This window comes from Dromiciops gliroides, chromosome 1 (genome assembly GCF_019393635.1).
Source record: "Dromiciops gliroides isolate mDroGli1 chromosome 1, mDroGli1.pri, whole genome shotgun sequence".
In the NCBI taxonomy this organism is placed as follows: domain Eukaryota; kingdom Metazoa; phylum Chordata; class Mammalia; order Microbiotheria; family Microbiotheriidae; genus Dromiciops; species Dromiciops gliroides.
The window spans coordinates 19,872,219-19,890,309 of record NC_057861.1 but is presented as its reverse complement, the minus strand read 5'-3'; the positions used below and the strand labels follow the sequence as shown (position 1 = coordinate 19,890,309).

Genomic DNA, 18,091 nt, shown 5'->3' with positions numbered 1-18,091 from the left:
CTATAATTCCTTCTAAATTTTCTTTTATTTGCTGCTGTACACTTTTTATATTTTTCCCTCCTCCCCACCCCATTCTAGAGATGGCTACCACTAAAAAATTTCTTCTTTAGACCAATGAAATCATATGTCTGGAAAGAAAGAGGAAAGGGAAGGAAGGGAGGGAGGAAGGAAGGGAGGAAGGGGAGAAGCAAGCAAGAAAAAGGTGGGGGAGGGAGGAATAGACAGATGAATGAATGGATAAATGAATGAAAAATGAGTAAATATATGAATAAACAGCTAAACAAATAGGTAGACTAATAAACAAACAAATAAATATATCATTATCATCATCATAATCCTCACTTATCTTTAATGCTAAGCCAATAACTGGGTTCAAGGTGTTAAGTTCTCCCAGATGTATCTTATTAGAAGACTCTTGGAGATGGAACAGCATTTGATCCCTTCAGGATGGATGAGTCTCCAATGGCAGAATTGTAGGTGCTGTGATAAAGGGTAGAGAGATATTAGGGGGAAGGGAGACTCACTGCCCCTCACACACCTCTAGGAAGGCTAATGTAGGGACTATGTGCTTCCCAGGTAAAGTATCGATCTGTGAGGAGCATCACTGACTGGGTGCCACTCCCCACTGGGACCCACAACACAAATTCACAAGAAGGCGAGCTATTAGGAAAACTGTTTGGGTGGCCCACGTGATTCTGATCTATGGAGAATTGGACTCCATAAGAGCTTAAGATGATGTTAAGGGATGTTGCAATTCTTCCCTCTAATGGCTGTGTGGCCTTGAGTAAGTAATTTCATCCCTCTAGGACACATTTGTGTAAAATAAAGGAGTCAGGTGATCTCTGAAATCCACTTTAGTATTCAATCTATTACCCTATGACTTTCCTGAGCCTCGATTTTGTCATATATAAGATGAGAATAGTAAGAACTCTTACCTCACAGTATTGTTTAAGCCTCACATCAAGGCTTAAATGAAATCCTTAATGCACTTTGTACATCTCAAACTACTACATAAACACATCATTATCCTCAAACTCAGTTATTATCTTGTTTGCTCCTCATAGCAACCCTGAGAAGTAGTTGACATTATTTTCTCCATTTGACAGAGGAGAAGATTGAGGCAAACACAGGTGAAGTGACTTGCCCAGGGTCACACAGCTAGTAGGTATCGGAGACCAGATTCAAACTCAGGTTGTCCTGACCATGAGTCCAGCACTCTGTTCATCTAGTACAAGGCTCTCTGCCAAGCTTAAAATGTCATATAAAGATCAAGTTTAATGATGGTGATAAGTCCATGCAGGTACGCACCTCAAAGGATTGTTGCAAGGATGAAATGAGTTAACATACTATAAAGTGCTTTGCAAATCTGAAAGCACCATACAAATGTTGGCTGCTATGAAACCTGGAAAGGTAGCCTGAAGTTAGGTTGTGAAGGCTTTTAGAAAAACAAACCATAAGACTTTGTCTTTAATCCTAGAGGAAATAGGGAGTTATGGGAGCTTCTAGAGCAGAGAAGTGGAGTCATCAGATCTGTACTTTAAGAAAAATCACTTTGGTAGCTCCTTGGAAGATGGATTCAAGTAGGGACAGAATGGAGGCAAGAAGCACAAGTAGGAGGTCATTAGAATATCCTAGGAGAGAGCTGATGAGAGGTGAAACTACAGTGTCAGCTGTGTGAATAGATGATAGATGAATGGATGGAGGGATAGATGATAGATATTATAGATAGATGATAGATAGATAGATAGATAGATAGATAGATAGATAGATAGATAGATAGATAGATAGATAGGTAAAAGGATGGATGGATGAACAGAATAGATAAAAAGATGGATGGATGGATGGATAGATGATAGGATAGAGACAGGTAGATGGATAGTTAGGGTATGATAGATTGATAGATGGTAGAGAAAAGGATGGATAGATAGAGATAAAGAGGAATGAGTAGAGGGATGATAGATAATTAGATGGATGACAGAGGAATGAATGGATAAAGATGAGTGAATGGATAGATAAATGACAGATGAATGAATGAATAGAATACTAATTAAATCATACTTTGTGCCAGACATAAAGTGGAGAAAAGAGGACAGAGGTGAGAGATGTAGCATCACTTCCATCATTCACACTCTCCCCTGTTCTTCAACCTCACAATTTTTGAAAACCAGAAGGTTAGGAGCATAGTGGGTTACCTGGGCTGGCAGCTCAGCTAAGCCAATTGACCTGAGACTGAAATGTCCTGAAAGGACAAGCAGACACTGGTCCTGGATCAATGTGGAGAAAGAAAAGTAATCTCTCACATCAGGCCCATTTCTTTGGATGGGAGAGCAAATCTTTCTTTGCAAGGTGCTAGTAGGAGATGCTGGAGATACAAAGAAAGGCAGAAATACAGTCTTTGTCCTCAGGTAGTGAACATTCTAAAGAGGAAGACAATGCAAATAATTAGATGCAGACAAGATAGATACAAATTAGATGAAGGTGATTGCAGAGAAGGCATTGGAAACTGGAAAGACTTCTGCAGAAATTAAGATTCGAGGAAGCCAAGGAAAAGATAGAGGTGAGAAAAAAGGAGAGTCTTCCAGAAATGGGGGACAGTCAGTACGAAGGTACAGAGATGAAAGATTGGGCATCATGTTAGAGGAGTGCATGGAGGGGCAAGGGTTCAGGAAAGGTGGACACAGATTCATCTCTGCCACTCTCTTTGGTCAATTTCCCAAAGATCCCGAAGCCGGCCTCGAAAATCTCACCGCCATCGTCACCGCCGCTGTCACTCTCGGTCACCCAGCTCTGAGTCGCGCTCCTCCAGCTGCGAGAGCAGGTAAGCCCTCAGCTTTTCTGGGACTGCCAGGCTTCTAGCTGCCCCAAGCGAAGCCCGCAGAACAATCTTCATCTTAGTCTCCCACTGTGGATGCCACAATCCCTTGTCAACCCATCCTCTTCCTGCTGGGGAACAACTTGTGTGTATCATTTCATTGACTCGCTATGATTCCTGGCCAAGGGAGGAAGAGGGAGGAAGGAGGAGGCAGGACATTTGCTCCCCCTCATTCTTCAACAGCTGTTTGAAGCCCTGGAAAACTGAAGCTGTCCTTGAGGTCACACAACACAAGAGCAATTCTTTGCCTTTGACTGACCATCTCTCACTAGCTATGAGACCTTGGGCAAGTTCCTAATTTTCTCTGGGCCCCAGGTCCTCCTCTAGAGAAGGAGGGAATTGGACTAGCTTGATCACTAAGGACCCTTTCACCTCTGACATCCCTTGTTCTAAAATCATCATGCTCCGATATCCCCTATTGTCAGGTCCTTCACAGCCCTGACATTTCCTGTCCTAAGGCCCTTCCCAACTATCACATTCTCCCTTTCAAGGCCCCTAGAAGCTCTGAGTCCTAGGACCCTCTGGAATGTTTACAGAAAAGTCTCCCACCATCTTTATAGTGGGCATTTTATTTTGAGGAACTGAAAGCCTTTGGGGCAGCTGGGTGGCACCGTGGATAGAACACTGCTCCTGGAGACAGGAAAACCTGACTTCAAATCCAGCCTCAGACATTTACTAGCTATGACCCTGGTCAAGTCACCTAACCTCTGTTTTTCTCAGTTTCCTCATCAGTAAAATGGAGATAAGAATAGCACCTACCTCCCAGATAATAATAATTGTGAAGCACTCAGCAAGGTGCATGGCACATAGTAGGTACTATATAAATGTTAGCTATATTCCATCATCATCATCATTATTAATCAGTTATCTTCTCAGTCTCCTGTTGGTGTCAATCATCATGACAGACAGGGTCCCTCTCATCTTGGAAAGCCCCCAAATCAGGTCATTGCCTGTTCTCTTTCTGTCCTTGGCAGGCACAGGGCCAAGTCCCCCGAAGAAGGGCACAAGTCCAGGCGGAGACGCCCAAGGCCCTGCTCTAAGGCTATCCAAAAGGGAACTGTGAGCAGTGGTGAGACCCGGTCTGGCCACCCCGCCAGCCAGTCCCTCCAGGTCTACAGCTTCCTCTCATCCAATGAAGTCGTAAGTAACCTCCGCTGCCTGCTCTCTTTGTGCTGGCCCATGACACTCAGGGGTGGGGTTGGGAGGGTGGAGGGAGACACTGAAGCTGAGAGAGGTATGAAATATGAACTCATTACAGAGACATGAGCTCAAGTTATTTTAAAACCCCCATTACTCAAGAAAGACCCCAGACTGTGTCTGGAGTCATTCTCTCCAATAACACTTGGTCACTAGAAGTTGGGGGAGAGGAAGCTAAATTATAGGCACTTTTATACAAGGATGGTTAATAAAAGTTACCTCCTAGCAGAAGCTTTCTGTGGTGATGCCTTTATGAGCTACTATAGCTCAAAGTCAGTTGGAGGGAAGTCAGGGGGAAGAGAGAGTTCTTTGTCCTACTTGGAACGGAGCAAACCATCCACCAGTCTTCCTATGTCAGAGGGAATCAAGCACATAAAAGACCCCGCCAACATTTCATAACTAGGTCACGGTTGGTCGGTGACGTTGGTTGGCATCCAGGCTTCAATTTCAAGTGAGAAACACAAGCTTGGACTCTCTAGGAGGCTTTCCCTCCCAGGGGCTCCCCCAGCCCTTTCTTGACATACAGTCTTGCTCAACCTCCCCATGTCTGAGTGAAGACTGCAGAGAGGTGATTCAAGCAGTTCCATTGCACAGATATGGGAAATAAGGCATGCACACTGGGTTAGATAGCCTGCTCCTAACCATTAGGCAAGGCAATGTTGGAAGCAAGAATAGGGGATGGCTCCCTTTCCAGTCCAGGAGTCATAGAAGAAATGGAAAACCCATATCCACTTTCTATACCTTTTATTTTCCTTTAAGGCAGGGATTCTTAACCGGGAGGATATGAATTTTTTTAATTGATAAGTATTTCAATATGATTGGTTTCCTTTGCAATCTTTTATATTTCCTTCTATACATTTAAAGACATTCTTTAAAAAGGACTCTATATGCTTCACAAAGATGCCAAAGGGATCCAAGACACACCAAAAGAGGCAAAGAACCCCTGCCTTATCAAAATCCGAACCCTCTGGGCTCATATCTGCCCCATATGTCTGTGATTCACTATGAATTATGGGAGAAGAAGCCCCTAGGTCCACATGATCAGGGAGAGACCCTTTGTAACCTTCATTCTTAGAAAATACATTGTAGAAACAAGAAACAGCTACAGTGGAGGGTGGGATGGGCAGGATGTCATGGTGGAATATTCACTGGGGAAGGCTTCTGATGACAGCCATGTAGACATCAAGGCATTCTGGGAAAGGGTTTCCATGGTTAGAGAAGGTTTAAGGTCGTCATCCTTCAGATGTTCATTAGGAGGCAGGGTTTACCACCTCACTGACTAGCTGGGCAAATGCCCCCCAATTATGCATAAACATCAATGTGGCTCTTTATCGGTGCCTATCTACAAGATTTGATTAAACTCCCAATCTTCATATTCCCACTCTCAGGTGCCAAGTGGTAGCTGAATATATTCTAGCCCAAGTGGGATCTTTGCTCATCGAGTGTTGATTTTGGTTTAATTTGGTTCAATTCAACAATTGTTTATTGAGTACCCGCTAGGTACTAGGGATATATAGACAAATAAGATGAAGGATTTCAAGGCACTTACAAGACCTGAGTTCTAGTCCTTCCTCTGCTGCTGTGTGACTTTGATTAAATCAGTCTTCTTCATTGAAGGCCTCATCTTTTTTGTAAAAAAAAAAAAATGGAGTAGGAAGTATATTATTTCCATAGTCTCTTCTAGCTTTGATAGAGGACTCTGACTATCAGCAGAGAGAGACCATCTAAGTCAAAACCTTCCTGCTAGAGAAAGGGAACTCCATGCTTCCCATATTCCCATGTGGTAGCAGGCAAAGAATCCGAGTTAATCAAGTGATTTTAGCTTCTTTTGTCATGGCCCCATGGTCTGCTTTTGCACATGTAAACAATGTCTACAGGAGGCAAATGGGGATAGCTGCCACACTGGATGATAGAGTCAAAATTCCAGGCCCCCATGTAGGGACATATCTGGTCAGTTTACATTCCTGACAGATAAGTGGAAAGTCTTATACCTTGGTTCAAAAAAACCCCACAACTTCACAAATAGAATATGGAGGACATGGGGATAGATAGCACTTTGTCTGAAAAAGATCTGGGGGTGATAATGAGCCATAAGCTCAACATGGAACAACGGTGTGATTATGACCACCAATAAATCTAACATGATATTGGATTATATTAAGAGAGGTAAAGCATCCAGGACTATAGAGGTGACAATCTTGCTGTGTACGGACCTGGAGTATTGTGTTCAGTCCTTGGTGTCATATTTTAGAAAGGATTTTGATAAGCTGGAGTGAGTCTAGAGGATAACAACCAGGATAGTGAATGGCCTCAAGTTCATATATGAAGAAGCTCAGAATATGTAGCCTATATAGATGGGAATACCCATGGAAGGTTTGGCAGGGGAGAGGGGGAAGGAAGTGGTATTTGAAGGGCCATCCCTCGGAAAACAGATTAGAGTTATTCTCTTTGGTCCCAAAGGGCAAAATTAGTAACAATGAAGGGAAGTTGGAAAGAAAGATAAGTTTGACAAGAAAAAGCTTCCTGAGCTATCTAAAAGTGTAACAGGTTCTCTTAGGAGGTAGTAAGTGCCCCATGATTGGAGATTCTCAAGCAAAGGCTGGCTGACCACTTGTGGGGGGTGTCATAAGGGAATTTTTGTTTAGGTTGGGGTGAGACTAGGTAGTCTCTGATAACCCTTTCAGCTCTGAAATTCTGGATGCTATGACTATTTCTGCCCCTCTCCCCACCTTGAGCAGAAACTACATAGATGGATAGCAGGATGAATGGATGGATGGATGGATGGATGAACAGATGGATGAAGAGATGGATGGATGGACAGACAGACCAACAGAGATGGGCAGACAGATGGATGGACAAACAGCTGGATGGACAGAGAGATGGGGAGATGGATAGATAGATAGATAATAGAAAGGATAGATGTTCTCTAACTTTCTATCTATAGAGATAGAGATAGTTGCATCTATAGATAGATATACATACCTATCTAGTCAAGCATCTTCCAGCTCCAAATTTCTTCCATCAGCTCTGTCATCCATAGAAACTCTAAGAGAAACTGCTGGTGTATATTTTGTCCTTCATAGCCCAGGTCTCCTAACAAGATGCTGGGACCTGTGCTTGTGAAAACATGGCAGGAAATTCAACCTCTCTTCTCCCCTCCAGTTTATGGAAATTGACTGATTGGCTGCTGAATACAGGTCCCCTGGGAGGATGGGCAAAATGAGTCTTTGGCTTGTCAGGTGGCCAGGCGCCTGTGTCAGGGGATTTTTTAAAATTACAAATCCAAATGAAGAAGGCATTAAAAATGCTTCAGGTCTATGAATTCAGACACAGTAAATGATGAGGTCCTTCCATCCCTCCCTCTCCCCCACCCTTCCCTCTGGAGAACCATAAGGCTGACAGGAGTGTTCCAGAAAAACTCCTCCCCCATCATCTCTTTTGCCACCTTGTGTGCCTCAGATTGTGGCTTCTTTCTGGACTGCCTGATTCAGTATGGGTGCCATAATTCTTTGCAGAGCCTAAATCATCCAGATTGAAGGGAGGTCTACATTTCCCCAGTTCACAGATTACTGTTCTAGTCTCCATCCACTTTTCAATAGTTGTCTAAAAGAGAGTTCCAGCTTTCAGACACTGTGGTGCAAATAGCAAACCGGGTTCAATAAGAAGTCCTAGGTTTGGATCTGAGCTCTTCCACTTACTAGCCACCTATGTGGCCTAGGGCAAATTACTTCCTCTCTTAAGGAAGACAGGGTTGAACTAGATGGTCCCATCCAGATCAAAATCTGCAGTCCTTTAATTCCTGTGTGGAACAGTAGGATGTGGGCTCAGAGGACTTGGGTTCAAATCCTAGCCCTGCCACTAAATAACTGTGTGAACCTTGGGATAGGCACTTAACTTAGGCACTTATTTTCCTCATCTGAAAAACGAAGAGACTGGGTTGAGGGACCTCTGATGTCCCTTCCAAACTTAAATCTGTGAGCAATGAACCTATCCTCAGATTTAATGGAAAGGCCATTGGGTCTGACATGAAAGGATCTAGGTTCAAATCCCTACTCTGACTCTTGCTACCTACATGACCTTATACAAGTCACTTCTCTTTGCATCTCAGTTTCTTCATCCATAAAAAAGCTGGACTCCATGGCTTTATGGAGATCTTTTAGCTTCAAGTCTAGAGTCCGTAATCTTGACCACCCTAAAAGGTTTCCATTGAGACCGGATGTGACTTTTAATGAAAGGACTTTCCTGAAGAATGGTATATGCCTTTCCCCCCACTGGAACAGGTGCTTAGGTTTAATTCTGTCCCTTTGTTATAAGAGAGGAGGGCAGCTAGGTGGCGCAGTGGATAAAGTACTGGTCCTGGATTCAGGAGGATCTGAGTTCAAATCCAGCCTCAGACACTTGACACTTACTAGCTGTGTGACCCTGGGCAAGTCACTTAACCCCCATTTCCCTGCAAAAAGAGAGAGAGAGAGAGAGAGAGAGAGAGAGAGAGAGAGAGATTGGATTCAACCTAGGGTGTGGAGGAGACATTGTGAGGAAGAGCTGTGATAGAAGAAACAAAGGGCATCATCAAAAAATATTTAAGAAGAAACAAAGAAGCAGAAAGGATTGACATCGAGCTTTGACATCTCTCCCAACCCAACTTTCTTTTTATGACTGCTCTCTTCCTTTTCTCATGGCTACTCTCCTAGAGATTGCTTCCACTCCTCTGGAGCATTTAATAACCAAATCCTGATTGAAAATGTATGAGGAGATGATGCAGAATGTGAGCTGCTTCTTGGGCACCCCAAAGCTGGAATCCTCCAGAGCTCGTGCTTTTAAATACATGCCCAACTCAATCCCCCCCCCCAATCCCCAACCACAGCAAAAGACTCAGAATCTCCCATCTTGGAGCCTGGGCTGGCAATGGGGAGGGAGGAGACACCACGGCTATCAACAGCCAACTCCTGGACAGTTTGGCATCTGATGAAGACCCTAAGTCCCAAAGGGCCTGTTTTCTCCTCTGTAAAGTGAGAGAGCTAGACAACATGATATCTAGTCTACCAATCAATCATTAAACATTTATTAAGTGCCTATTATATTCCAGGCACTATTCTAGGTATCAGGGTTACAAAAACAAAAATGAAAGAGAACCTGCCCTCAGCAAACTTACTTATCAAGGTTTCTCCTAGCACTAAATCTATAGTATATGTGTATATGTTTGCATGTGCTTATATATTTTCCTCAGCATATAGATACATATTATACCCATATATATATGGCTATGTGTTCTTAACCAAAGGGCCTATAAATTTTATTTTTTATATCTCAATTACTATATTTTAATATAATTTGTTCCCTCTGTGATCCTGTATATTTTATTTTATACCTTTAAAAACATGCTTCTGAGAAGGACCCCACAGGCTTCCCCTGTCAAAGGGGCCCAGGTCACAAAAGATAAAAAGGTTAAAAGCCTTATGCTGGGGGCAGCTAGATGGCGCAGTGGATAGAGCACTGGCCCTGGATTCAGGAGGACCTGATTTCAAATCCAGCCTCAGACACTTAACACTTACTAGCCGTGTGACCCTGGGCAAGTCATTTAACCCCAATTGCCTCACCAAAAAAAAAAAAAAAGCCTTATTCTGTGACTAAAAGTTAGAAGAGACCTGGTAAGGCACCAAGTCCAACCTCCCATTTAAAAGAACATTAAATTTTATTAATAATTTTAATTTTTACATCATAACAATTTTTAGAAATTCCCCTTCCCCCCTCCATCCTTTTAATAATGGGGAGAGGGTCAAGCAGATCTACCCAATGTGGGGATCTTTTTCTTTTAAGGTAGACATTCTCTCTAGTAGTCCCTAACTCCTGAGGAGAAAAGCAAATTCTTTCTTTTTATAAGAGGCATAAAGAGGACTTGGAACTGGACGGGACTCCAGAGATCATTTATTTCAAACGTCCCTTCTTTTACAAAATGAGAAAACTGAGGCTTGGTGTGGTGAAGCAATATACCCAAGGTCACAGGTAGTATGTGAAAGAAACTTGATTCAATGGGGAAATGGTTTTCCCAAGGTCACAATAGCCAGTCAGCAGCAGAAATATGGCTGGAGTCCATGGCCAGGGTGCTCTGCACATTGGGCCACACCACCTCGAATTCATTTCAATGGCTGGTACTCACCAACATCCTCTATCAGAGACGGCAAGGTTGGGGAAAGTTGCTAAGTTAGAGAAGGAGGGAATCAGACAGCTCCACAGTGATTGTACCCAAGCGGTTGCCTCCAGCCCTCCCTACTGAGCTGGGATTTTCCAATCTGTCATTTTTAAATGGCAAAATCAGACTCTTTCAACACCCCGCTGCAGCAGTAAGAGATGCACAGCCCTTAAAAAATCAAGGACAGGACCACTAAATCAAGTGGGGGATCGTTTGCATATATGAATATGCAAACCCAGGCTTGTGTCTTATTTAAATACTAGGCAGGGAGCCAAGGTAACTTGACGCTATCTCTAGGTCTAGGGCAAAATTCAAGTGATATGGACAAGGCATGATCAGGCAGGACAGCAGGATACTGGGGAACCAAGAGTGCTTGGGGGGATGCAGGGGGGAGGGGGAAGGGGGAGAGGATGATTTGAAGGATGGAAAAGAAAGACACACAAACATGTGTGTATGTATATGGGCATATGTGTATATACGTATGCATGTATATAAGTATATGTGTGTATGTACATGCACAGATATAAATAGAGAGACAGGGAGGGAGGAGGTCAGACACACAGGCATATGTGTACACATATATACATATATGTGGAGGGGAGCACAGGTGTGTATGTTTATGTGTGTATACATACATGAACATATATGCATATATATACATACACACACCCCTGAGCTCCCTCACACTCACTTGCCCATGACATAAGCCATCTCTTTTACCTCACCAATATCAGTAAAAAGCATCTTTTATTAGTAATGTACCATGCTGGGGGGTATAAGAATAATAATAAATAATAATCATAATGGATAATATTTATATGACACTTTAAGGTTTTGAAGTGTTGTACATATTTTATATATATATATATATATGTATATCTTTTAATCTTCACGACAACTTTGGGAGGTGGGAAGATGCTGTTGAATAATCTCCATTTTACAGATAAGGAAACTGAGGCTCGGAGACATTTTTTTTTTTTTACTTTTCCAGGCTCACATAGCTAGTGAATGTCAGAAGTAGCACTTGAACCCAAGTTTCCCTGGCTCTATAACCTCCTCTATATCTGATATAGCAGAGCTGTTAAATATGTAGCCCTGCACAACCAGATTAAACTATAATTGGGTAGGCGGCAGTTAAGTGGCACAGTGGATAAAGCACTGGCCCTGGACTCAGGAGGACCTGAGTTCAAATCCGCCCTTAGACACTTACTAGCTGTGTGACCCTGGCAACTCACTTAACTCTCATTGCAACAAAAAAAATTTTTTTAATTTAAAATTTAAAAACAAAAACAAAATATAATTGGGTAGTGTTTAACAAAATTAATAAAAATACAACACAAGTGATATTAATTTTCTAAGATAATATGTAGCCTGTTTCTCATAGACTTTGACACTGCTGCACTATTCAATCCAGTTCAATTTAAATAACATTTATTAAATGCCTACTATGTGCCAGGCACTGTGATAACCATTGTGCTAACATTTATTTATATAGCTGGCATCTCTATAGCCCTTTAAGGTTTGCAAAGGACTCTACATATATGATCTCATTTGATTCTCACAACAACTGCCCTGCCCACCCCTCCCCACTCCTGCCCCTGCCTCCTTGGCAGCCACGGCTACTGAAGTCCTGGAGAAAAAGGTCTTCCCCATCAAAGTCCTTGGCATTGTCAAGTGAGTCACCATTAGAAACCAATATGGCTTCCTCCTCAAGGGAAATGATGTTCAAGAAGATTTTACCTTAAGCAATGTTGAGTCTCTGCATCTCCCCTGCAGCTGAAGCTTCTTTTCTTCGCATTAGAATATGAGGATTTAAGGATTGTTCTGTCGAGGTTTTGTTTTTTTTTCTATTTGTATCTCCAGGACTTGGTATACTGTAGGCACTTAATAAATGCCTGTCAGTATTGTAATTATGCCAGGCATTGTATGGAATGCTGTGGATATGAAGAAAAAAATGAAACTCTCCCTGCCCTCAAGGAGTTTGGATTTTACCCAGAGAGTATTTCCTTCTCCACCCCCACCCTGAAACTAACTCAGACCTGCATTTATTGGTTCTATTAATAGACTTCAAGCCTGTGTGTTCTGTGGACAAATTACTCCCGAGGTCTGCACCGAGTTCCGGCTGATATGCCTTATTGTCATCCCACAGGTCTCCCCCACTCTCCACTTCTCTCCCCTCCCGGTGATCTTCACAGTCTCCTTCCCCCATCAGCCCTCCAGTGAACACTGGAGTTTGCACAGGGGTCAGCAACATCAAGTCTTCATTGATCTTCAATATTATCCTACAAGGGGAGATGAAAAGCAGCAAAGAGAATAAACCTAATGTCCCTTAGAAATGAGAGCTCACGAAAGATGTGAGAGCAATCTTCCCAGCTAAAAAGCCAAGCCACACAGCCCTGCTCACAAGAGAATGTTCTATTCCCCATATGGCAGGGGGGAAAAAATTTATAGCCATATCTCTCCAAGGGGCCATTTGAAGCCCAGTAAATGGCCTTGTTCAATTTAATTGGAATTCTCTTCCTGATTGTATTTTTGTAACCTATTAGGTCTGGCTGCCTCTCGATCTTGGGATTCGGTTGAAATTAAATTTTGAAGTGTAAGTGAGAGGTTGCCTTTTTTCCCGTTCTTGATTAAATAATGATTTGAAACAAAAACAATAAATAACCACACAGGCTTTCCCCGAGGGCTCAGAGAGACTCCCTGTGAAAATTGAGGGAACTGGAGTTCATAGCGGGTATTTAATTACTTATTAAAAAACACTCTGTGTTAACACCAGAACATTAAGGACAGAGGAGATGAGGCAGACACTGAGAGAGAGAAAAAATCTAAGATCAGACAGAATACTTAATGGGTGTGGAAATGGGAGGGAGGGGAAGAATAGATAGCAAATAGATAATATTTTTCAATGGCCATTCTTCTGTGAATAAGAATTCCACCTTTGACAGTTATTAGCTGAGTGACCCTGGGCCAGTCACTTAACCCCAATTGCCTCACCAAAAATGAAAACAAAAACAAAATGATTCAGCTCAACAAACATTTATAAAGCACTTCATTCTCACCAGGCCCTCTGCGAAATGGAGAAGATACACTGATATAAATGCATTAGCCCCCTGCCCACGAGGAGCTTTCATTCTGCTGGGTCAGGGGTGAGGAAAAGAATATTTTCAAATAAGCTAATGAAAAATAAATGCATTATAACTGTAAAACATATACATAGTATAACATGCTATAACTAACTTTTATATGTATATGAACCTGTTAAATGCATATAAACATATACATTATAACATAGTATACCTATAAAATATACCTATAACTGCAAAAACATACATGTTATAGCACAGTGCATATGTGATAAACATATGCATGAGATACATATAATATAGACATTATAACATCAAAACATACCCGTGATATAACTATACACATACATGGTAAACATATACATGAGATACATATAACGTACATAATAACTGCAAAACGTACACCTATAACACAGTATACATATACATGATAAACATATACATGAGATACAAATTACCTATAGACATTATAACTGCAAAATCATTTTAAGAGGAAGGCCTAACAATTGGATTGTCAGAAAAGGCTTCGTGTAGGTGGTGATACTTGAGATGAATCGTGACTGGAAAAAGGGATTCCAGGACATGCAGGCTCACCATCATAATAGGGAGAGGGCACAGCCTGGGAAAAGCCACACAGGGGCCAAGGAGAATGTTGTATATGGGGATTATAGAAGCACCTCCTCTGCAGGGTCATTGTGAGGAGTGAATGAGATGCAATAGGTAAGGTACTTTGCAAAACTTAACATGGTTTTTTCCGTCGTAGTGATGGTGTTTCTGCTGGGGGAAAAAAAAAAAGCAGTGGAGATTAGAAATTTTTTATTTAGACATGAAAGATTTCCCAAAGCTTCCTGGCACCTGGTTACTCCTTCAAATTCATTGACTCCTTGGGCACCTTCCTTGGTCAGAGCCAAGGAGGTAGGAGATTGGGGTATTTCTAAAGTATATGTTCTAAATATACATTTATGTTTAAGAGTTTCAATTTAGTACAAGTGGATATTTCTTAAAGAATAAAGACAGCATTTCCAACATCCAGGAGATCATATGTAATGACATTAGTTCACTTTGTTGCTCTTCAGGCTCAAATTCTGTACCTCCCCATAGAGCACCCATGAGATAATGGAAACAGATTTAGAACTAGGAAGCACCCAGAAGGCATCTAGTCCAGCCCTGTCATTGTAAAGATGAGGCAGCAGGGTTGCTCAGGTAGGTAAATCACAGGGGTAGGACTTGAATCCAAGTCCACTGACTCAGAATCCAGTGTTCTGTCTCACGTAGGACAGATTTAGATCTGAATGTTAGGCGTTATCTCATCCAACCCCACCCCCTCACTTTAGGAAGGAGGAGACTCGGGTCAAGAGATGACACTCCCGGAGCTTATCTAGATCAATCTCATTTTTAGAGATGAGGAAACTGAGCCCCAATGTGGGCAAGTGACTTGCCCAAGGTTCTGTCTCTAGTAAATAGACTGGGGATTCAACCCAGGGCCCCTGACTCTAAATTGTTATTTTCCCCACCACACCACAAGCCTCCTGTTCAGATGTATGCCTTTGTGGAGGCTCTGGATAAAGAATAAATGCGAAGATAAAAGAAGAAAAGGAAAGAAAGCAAATTGGCTGGGCAAGGATGGATCTCAGTGAAAAAGATGGGGCCAAGGGCCCATAAGTATCCTCTCATTGATCATTGTTCGGAAGTGAACATTTTTTGTTTTTTTTAGTGAGGCAATTGGGGTTAAGTGACTTGCCCAGGGTCACACAGCTAGTGAGTGTTAAGTGTCTGAGGCCAGATTTGAACTCAGGTCCTCCTGAATCCAGGGCCAGTGCTCTATCCACTGCACCACCTAGCTGCCCCAGAAGTGAACATCTTGAGATATTCTTGTCTTCTATATCCTTCTGAGGCTGACCTGGTCACTGACCTCATGATCTTACAGAGCCTAGAGAAAGTGTGAGGGTGGAGGTGGAGAGGAGTTAGTTAACATGTTTAAAAAAGCTAGGGGGAGGGGAGAAATCTGGAGGGAAAGGCAGAATCAAGGAGCTTTAGCATAAATTCTGAACATGTGCTTTCCCCAAAGTGGAGGTTGGGGGCAGTGTAGTCGGGGAGACTTTGACAGCCAATGAATGTAAAACAGACCATGGCTTGCTTCTTCAGCACAAACTTTAGGATGCTGCCAGACTCTATGCCCAGAGACTGAGCTGCATGGTAAAAAAAAAAAAAAAAAAAAAAAAGGATATAGACAAAGCTTTCCTGGTTTTCCTGGGATATTTGGTGGGTTGTTGGAAATTCTAGAAAACACCCCATCCTCATATCTGCAAATAGCCCATTCATATATCAGTGGGGTTTTCCATTGATAACAGCTCTCTCTCCTATCTACCTGTTCTGACTTTATTTTATCTCTAATATCTAGATTCCTGACTCCTGATGAGATATGGTAGGGGAATGGCATTAGAGGAGGGAGGAGATTTTTGTCATCCTCCCTCAAGGAGAAGGTCCAGTCAATCTGGCCCCCTTCAGTGGTGAGAGTTTTGGACAGCCTGACTTAAACTAGGTGCAAATGCATTTATGAATGTACCACATGAAGTCTTTCTTGATACTCACCTCCCCACAAATGCTAGTCATCTCTCCCTTACCTTGTATGCAGGGTCATGGCGTCACAGCATAGCTTTTGAAGCTGGAAGGGACCTTTGAGGCCCTGTAGTTCAACGCTCTTGTAGATCAGGATCACAAGATAATCAGAGTATTAATATTTATTTATTGTTTGTAATTAATAATAATAGTATTTATAATGACACAGATTTGAAAATAGGTCTTCCTGATTCCAGTCCAGCACTCTACCCACCATATGATACGTCCTCTCTTTTATTTTGTATTTATTTTTTGTGTTTATAGGTGTATTTGGTGACACCCCCAATAAAGGCAGTGGCTATTTCATTTTTGTCCTTGTGTCTCTAGCACCTAACCCAGTGTCCAGCACATTGAAGGTTCTTAATAAATGCTTGTTGGTTAATTGATTGATCCCTGCTGCCAGAAACTCAAGCTCACTGAAAAAAAGGCAAGGGGACAGAGGGAGGCAGGTTTCAGGGTTGATGGAGAGAAGAAATTTGTGATATGGCAGCCAAGAAAAAGAATGAGTGAATGAATGAATGAATGAATGAATGAATGAATGAATGAATGAATGAAAATAATTTATTAAGTACTTACTTTGTACCAAGCACCATTCTAAGCACTGGAGATTAAAAAAAAAAAGAGAGAGAAGCAGAAACAGTCCCTGTTCTAATGAGGGGGAGGAAACGGAGAGAGAAAACTTCAGTTGAAAGTCAGATGGGAAAATCCCCATGGTCCTTAGGGTACAGCAGCAAAGCAGTTGGTAATGCTTCATTCTTTTTATTTTGTTTTGGGTTTTTGTTTGTTTGTTTGTTTGTTTTTTCGGGGCAATGAAGATTAAGTGACTTGCCCAGGATCACACAGCTAATAAGTGTCGAGGGTCTGAGGTCAAATTTGAACTCAGTTCCTCCTGAATCCAGGGCTGGTGCTTTATCCACTGCACCACCTACCTACCCCCTTGCTTCATTCTTTAATGTCATTCCTTGGATAAAACCCCATCTACTTCAGGTGTTGAAGAATTTGACAATGCTGAAGATTTTGACACTAAGAACTTTCTTTTCTGGGTAATGCAGTGGTAGATTTCTTCTTTAAGAGAATCATAGTATATAGGAGTAAGGAGGCAGATAGCCCCTTTTGTACTCGGCCCCAGTCAGGCCACTCTGGAGTATCATGTTCACTTTTGATGGAAGATGTTGATAAACTGGAGATACCCAGAGGGTGATGAGGATGGTAGATCTCGAAATCTTGCCATGTGACCATAGGTTGGAGGAAATGGGAATGCTTAGCCTAGAGAAGAGAAGACTCAAGATGAATATTGTTATTTTCTTCAAGTGTCTGAAGGGCTGTAAGGGAAAGAGAAATCAGGTGTATTCTTCTTGACCTTAGCAGTCAGAATTGGGAGAATGGGAAGAAGTTACAAATAGGCTTGTAGCAGGAAAATGAAATCAATGCCCAAGTGGTAAGGGCTTACTTGGGAAATAAGGATTTCACTCTGATGAGAGATTTTCAAACAAAGGCTGGATGGCCATTTTTTTTCTATATCATAGAGAACACTCTTGTTCAAGAAAATTGGACTAAATGATTCCTGAGATTTTGTTTGTATACAAGCCTTATTTTGCTTGTCCCCAGAGGGTGTAAGAAGGAGGAAGTTTCAGATTGGGGCTCAATGGAAGAAACAATTATCTAACTAGAAATGTCCCAAAGGGGAATGGACCACCTTGGAAGGTAGATAGATAAGTAGATGAATGGATGGATGGATGGGTGGATGGATAGATGGATAGATAGATCAACAGATCAAGAGATCGATAGATAGATGGGTGGGTGGGTGAATAGATGGATGGATGGATGATAGATGGATAAATCAATTGATAATAGATATATAGATGATAGATGTATGATAGAGATGATCAGTAAATATATACATGATAGAGGAATGAATAGAGATGATGGATGGATAGGTAAAGAGAGAGAGATAGAAAAATGAGATATCTATATATACAGAGAAAGAGAGGGAGGGAAGGAAAGAGAAAGATTATAGATGAATCTTAGATATATGATGGATAGATAGGTAAAGATAGATGGATAGATAGTTTATATATGTATATATGCATATATACATACATGAATACAGGGAGAGATGATAGATGAATA

At 41.8% G+C, this 18,091-nt stretch overlaps 1 protein-coding gene across 2 annotated transcripts in view; it reads left to right on the top strand.

Moving 5' to 3' along the window:
• Nucleotides 1-18,091, top strand: part of SRRM4 (serine/arginine repetitive matrix 4) — a 226,366-nt gene that overhangs the window by 190,278 nt on the left and 17,997 nt on the right. For both annotated transcript variants that reach the window (XM_043979637.1, XM_043979636.1), the window contains exons 7-8: nucleotides 2,720-2,818; nucleotides 3,847-4,012. In XM_043979637.1, the coding sequence (XP_043835572.1) occupies nucleotides 2,720-2,818; nucleotides 3,847-4,012 (265 nt within the window). The remainder of the gene's footprint in view (nucleotides 1-2,719; nucleotides 2,819-3,846; nucleotides 4,013-18,091) is intronic.